This window comes from Fulmarus glacialis, unplaced genomic scaffold (assembly GCF_000690835.1).
Source record: "Fulmarus glacialis isolate BGI_N327 unplaced genomic scaffold, ASM69083v1 scaffold25624, whole genome shotgun sequence".
Taxonomy (NCBI): domain Eukaryota; kingdom Metazoa; phylum Chordata; class Aves; order Procellariiformes; family Procellariidae; genus Fulmarus; species Fulmarus glacialis.
The window spans coordinates 28,436-34,316 of NW_009206503.1; the positions used below are offsets into that span (position 1 = coordinate 28,436).

Here is a 5,881-nt window from a genome sequence, read left to right on the forward strand (position 1 = left end):
TTGGCAAACACCAGCTCAGACCAACAAGGGGGGGATAGGGAAAGGGATTCATTCGCTCACCCAGAACCCCGGAGGTGTCATGCCGTGCATCTGAGTGCACTGGCACAAAGCAGAAACAGGTTGCGGTTCTGGGACTTGGCTCTGGAAACTTCCCGCCACTGGGAGATTTTAAGGTAAGAAAATAATGCAATGGTGGTAGACTTCTATCCTGTAGCTTCCCTTATACTAAAAAGTAATAAAAAGTGTCTGCAACATATTCCTTGAAGCGTCTCCAGTCCCTGCAAGTGCATCTACAGCAATTAATTGTGTTCAGATCAATGGTAAAGAAGGACTTGGAAGTACTAAACCTCTCTAGGAAAGAATAAATTGCAACTATGTCAAAAGTAATCTCAATGTCCAAGTATGAAAAATCTCTTAAATATAGAGTAACCTTTTCCTTCAAACTTTAGTTGGTTTTCCTCTCTGTAGAACAAGTCACATGTGATTAGTAGGCATGGGAGACATCTCCCAAATGAAACAAGAGACAGCAGACTGGGACGGACACATGCAATCTTTTCACTGGGCTGAAAACCTGAATTAAATGGATGGGAGCTGAGCAAATCAACAGTATAGCCTGTAACACTGGTCACTGGGCTGAGAAATGAGAGACCTTGGAGAGATTCACACACCCCTCTCCTTCCTCCATCCCTTCTGTATTTCTCATCAGCGCAGGCATTCTCCTACTGTGCCTGTGGGTGCATGCAGCAGCCAGGGATCCTGCCCAGCATCAGGGCCCCATGATGCTATTACCTATTTAGTTGAAATTTTGTAGGTGGGCAGGGAAGGGGGCAAGAGGAGCACTTGCTAGGGGAAGGGACTGATCCAGGTGTCCTGAGCTGGGCCCAGGATCCAGAATGATTCCTCACATTTATATGGTCATGCAGTGCCCTAAAAAGCACTGTACTAAACCTAGGCTGAGTCTGTGTTCCCTCCTCCTACTTGCAATTTGGTTGGCCCGTGAGCTCAATCAAGTTGCTGAGGCCCATTGATTTCTGCCTCGTGGCCCCATCTAGCTCAAAAGGACACTTGGTTATCCTTGACTTACAGGGGCTGCAAGAATCCCTTCTTCCCAGCACTTGCATCCCAAATGGAAAGTTTGTCTGTTCTGTGATGGAAAGACATCTGCCAAGACACAGATTCCTTGAATCTAAGTGACGCTCAAGCTCAGTTCTCCTGAGACATGTCCCTCAGGCAGAGATTGCAGTCAACTTCTAAAGATAGGTGCAATTTCCTGGGAGACCTGTCTTGCACACAACGGGTAGTTTCCCATCCCTAAGAGCCATCTCTTTTACAGAAAACCACTCAAAGCAGTACAAAGACACACAAGACACATAGACATGCACTGAAAGATAGAAGCAGCGCCTCGATTTACTGTGGGACTAGAAACAGCATATAACCTTCTCTAGATTTCTCCACTTTTAAAGCCCAAGATGCAGCTCTCTCCTCCTGCCAGCCCTCTGCTTTCCGACATCTGGCAGGGTAGTAAAGGCCAAATGACAGAGCAAGTTGAGAGATATGCAAACAGTTAAGCCACCTTTTTTTGCTGAAGCCATGTTTGAGTTCCTGCAAAATAAATAAATAAATAAATCCATAAATGACAGGGAAAAATACCAAGGCACACAGGAGACAACGTTATACAAAGATGCCCTCTGCTGGTCACAAGCCGAAGGAAAGCCATCCACCTGAGCTCTGTGCCAGTGATTTGCAACTTCCCTCCCTCCCTCCTTTTACAAATGAACCCCTAAAAATATTCCCTATGGAGGGAAATGTGCTGTAATACTACTTAAATTTACTGTTTTTTCCCATGACAGCTCAAGTGATCTAGCAGCAAACTACTAGCAAGAACAGTCCAGCCACGCCTCTCCTTTGTTTTGGATCTTACAATCCTTGGGTAAGTCAAACAGCTAAAATCCAATAGGAAAACAAAAGCATTGAGAGAAATGTTCTGCCAGGTCGGCCAGCTGAACTGACTCCCTGGCTGCCTTGATGTAATATAAGGAAAGTGGTGAGAACACAGGGCCAGGGAAAAAAGGGACACATCCACATTATTTGAGACTGGTTAACTTTTGCAGGCATTTGAGACATAGTCCACAAGTCCCTGCAAGTTGAAAACAGCTCCTGTAGTCAGTACTACGAGCTGAAAACTATATGAAGCACTATTTGGAGCTTGTTTCTCTCTCTGTTTTAAATAGCAAAGTATCAATTTGGAGCATGTTTCTCTCTCTGTTTTAAATAGCAAAGTTATTTGATTAAAGCTATGATTTTAAACAATTTCTAAGAAGTATTGAGAGCTTGCTCAAATGATACAAATTGCAGATTTTAAATCCGTTAAGTCAGTCTGTTAGAACAATGCAGACCTATTGCACACACACATCAGTATCAGCTCAACTCTTTCTTGTGTCAGTTTACCTGCTTGTTTAAATCCCCGATTTAATTTACTGACTGGGAATTAAATCAGCATGAACTGGTTTCAATGCATCTGTGCTGGGTATTTGTGATGATCAAACTAGACCAGTTTAAAACAATGTCATTGGATTAGAAAGCTCCACTGACAGAAACAAGCTCTTAAGAGATGCAATATAATAATCTTGGACACTAAAGAACAGTACATGCAGTGAGTGGGAAGCCCTCTCCTCCCACTTCATTCTTTTCCACTGAAATTGAACCCTGTGCAAAAACATTTCACAGTCAGGAAAGAGTTTCGTACATGTCCTCATAGTGCTGGGACTCCAGGAAAATCAGGCTGCAACAACCAGGTTGTCTTTGGGATAGCTGTCCAGTTGGCCAGGGGCTGTGTGCACTGGGAGCTATTCTGAAACCCAACATTTTATGTCCATGAGGGTAGCATGGTGCTGTTCTTTTTCCATCCTCGAGTTTAGTGGAGGATTAACAGCGATATCAACAGAATCAGATGTTGGAGGTCCTTATGCTAACAACCAACTCCCTGCATCACGTACCCACAGGGGTCTTTGTGTCCCATTGCCCTCCCTGGTATTTTTTGGGGGCACCACTCTCTCTAGTCAGCTGGTGAATGTCTTTGGGATTTGTTTTCATGCATTGTATGCTCTGGCAAACTCTAGGTTCACCTGGGAATGGCACAGAGGCTGTGTTCTACCTCTCCACTACATCCATGGTTGGGATCACATGCGCCTTGCAGAGTAGCTAAGGGGTCCCACACAGAAATGGTACTGGCTGTATGTGGTCAAGCTGCTTCTCCGATATGAGGGGTTAGCTGAAGCTGGACCTGCAGGTCTTTCCTACTTTGTGCTTCCCAGGAAGCAGCCTGTTTTACTGGGAGAGCTGGAACAAGCTCAGATCTCTCTCTTCAGCATTTCATACACCTGGTATGTACCTAGCCTCCTAACACCAGGCAAGGCTACTGCGCGGACTTCTCCCCAAGGTAGGAAGCGTTCTTTCCAGTCTTCTTTAGGGTTTCCAACAGGGTGTCAACGTTGTGCTCCGAGTCGATGCACACCTTCTTGTTGGGCAGGTCAATATCAAACTGGACACCTACGAGGAAAGGAAAAAAATTTTGCACAGCTAGAAGCAGCCAAATGGTGTGAGCACGGGGAATGCTCACCTTCACACGTTTGTGCTTCCAAGGCCATCAGTCAAATGTACGTGTGCCTCCTGCCAGCAAACCCTGATACTACCACCAGCCAGCAAAACCAAACTGGTGTCCTGCCAGCAATGCTACGAAGGAAGCCAGATCTCTTATAGATCTGCATCGGGCACCACAGTTTCTCAACTGCTTTAACCTGCTCACCCCACTTTGGATCAACACAATTGCTCACGCAATAACCAGAATGAGCCAAGTTTAAACCAACTACTATGATCTCCAAGCAGCTCAGCCTGTGCTGTGGTTTAGCATGGATAGGCACTAACGAGGGAGTGAGAGTAGGGGTTAGGACAGGGTCAGGACAGGTTTCCTCACTGGCAGTACCAGCTAACAGCTGTAAGTAGGAGGGAGGGAAAAGACACTTTCCCATGTGGATTTCCCAGTGGCTAATAAGGGTGAGCCACTCTCAGCCCAGTGAAAGAAACTGGGCATGAAGTCTCTATCCAGCCACATATTTTCACAAAAGCTGTAGGTATGTATCAGAGGCTATTGGCCAGCGTGTTGAAGAGTGATGGAGGTGCTGACAACCATACACAGAGGAAGTGGGATCACCACAGCCTGGTAACAGGGTCTGGGAGAAGTTGCAAGTCCTTCGCCTTGGTGACTGAAAGCTGTTTTCACTCGGTGAGGACAGGGGATCAGGATGACAGGTCCTCACAACCGGTGAGTGTGGGTCAGATCCTTCTCTCTTGGTAATCCCAGCACAAAGGAGGCACAGGTTATAATTTTCCAGGTGTATTAAAAACAGGCTGTGCAGGCAACCACCAAACACTCTGCTCAGCAGCTCTTCTCTGTGACTGCTGATGACACATCTAGGGAAGCACCACAGATACCCCAGGCTTCCTTGGGAACAACGCCTGGCAGGGCATCCACCTCCCTTCCTCCTGGCAGCCTGAGCAGGGGTCTACCAGTGCAGTTCCCAGAGGGTTCAGGATGAGGCCCTGGTGATTCAGAGCCACCTGCAGCCATGGCAGCTCCTCCCTCCCTTGACATTTCTCCAAGGGTCACACGAGTCCTGCGAACAATCAGCAACTCTTTACTGACTAAGCAGCAGGCTCAGAGCAGAGTGGGAAGCAGAGGTTGCCAGTCAGCCACTTTCAGCTTTTACCCACAGCGCTTTCACCCTTGCAAGACGGAGGATCCCAGGGCACTGACATCCTGCCCCGGAGCTGGCGTTGCGCCGGCAAGCTGGCTGTCACACACCCAGCACTGACTCACCTCCCAGCCTGTGCAGGACACGGGTGACCGCATTGGAGCAGCCTTCACAGGTCATGTCCACAAAGAACTCGTGTTTCTGAAAAGAGGCAGATGAGGGGTCAGGGAGGATGCAGCTGGCAGCACACCACGAGCACTTGCCTTTTTCTTTGTGGAGGTGGGTTCAAATCCTCCCCAACCAAAAGGTCCAGGCATGCCACTAAGGGATCCTCAGCAAAACCGAGAGCTCTCAGTACTCCTCCCTATGATGTCCTTGTGCTGTCCCTCACAGAATAACCCTAGGGACCTTTGGAGGCTGTCTGGCCCCTGCTCAGAGCAGGGCCACCTTGAGGGTCAGCACAGGTTGCCATCTCTGTGGGCCTCTGCTGGACTCACGCCACTTGCCCTGGGGAGCCCAGGGGAAGCAAGTGTCCTGCCTCCAGCTACCCCCTGTCCTGACTTAGTGTGCAAGGTTTGTGGTGCTCGCCCATCCTATTCTTCTTGTGTCTACAAGGCCTCTGGTCCCCAACATAATAAACTCATAAAAATGTTAACAAACTTAAATTTAAGGAACATTACTGCTGTTTTTTCACCCCTTCACTCCACCAGGGCCCCAGTGTTATCTTCATTACTTGTGAGAGATACTGGGTCAACATAAACGTGCTTGCCTGTAACACTAATCATCGCGTTCAACCTTTGGCACCAGACGGATCCTAATTTCCTTTTCTTGCACATGCTTTTTACTTTCCTTAAAAAAGAAAAGTAAAGCAGTTTTTTATTTGTTACCCACAACCCATATTTCTTTCTATTCAAAACCACCTTTTGCCCCCCCCCACTGAGAGAGGCTAAAACCCTCACGGGCACAATTCACCCGGGGGAGGACTTCGGGAATGGCCGTTCCCATTAGGATTTTCCAGAGTAATCAGCATTTTCCTGATTTTTATTTTACGAACGCCCTGCGTGCTCTGGGGGCCGGTGTGCGGGAGGGAGGGATGGCGACGGGGTGGGAGGGGTCCCAGCGCAGGCCCC

The 5,881-nt window shown here is 47.8% G+C and overlaps 1 protein-coding gene across 1 annotated transcript; it reads right to left on the minus strand.

Annotated features, from left to right (window-relative positions):
• Positions 1-1,387: 1,387 nt before the first annotated feature.
• On the minus strand, positions 1,388-4,952 carry ATOX1 (antioxidant 1 copper chaperone; the record flags this gene model as incomplete). The annotated part of the gene is made up of 3 exons (XM_009575783.1): positions 1,388-1,602; positions 3,392-3,549; positions 4,877-4,952. Coding segments are annotated over 2 exons (210 nt in total), but the record flags the coding sequence as incomplete, so codon positions are not given.
• Positions 4,953-5,881: the final 929 nt, after the last annotated feature.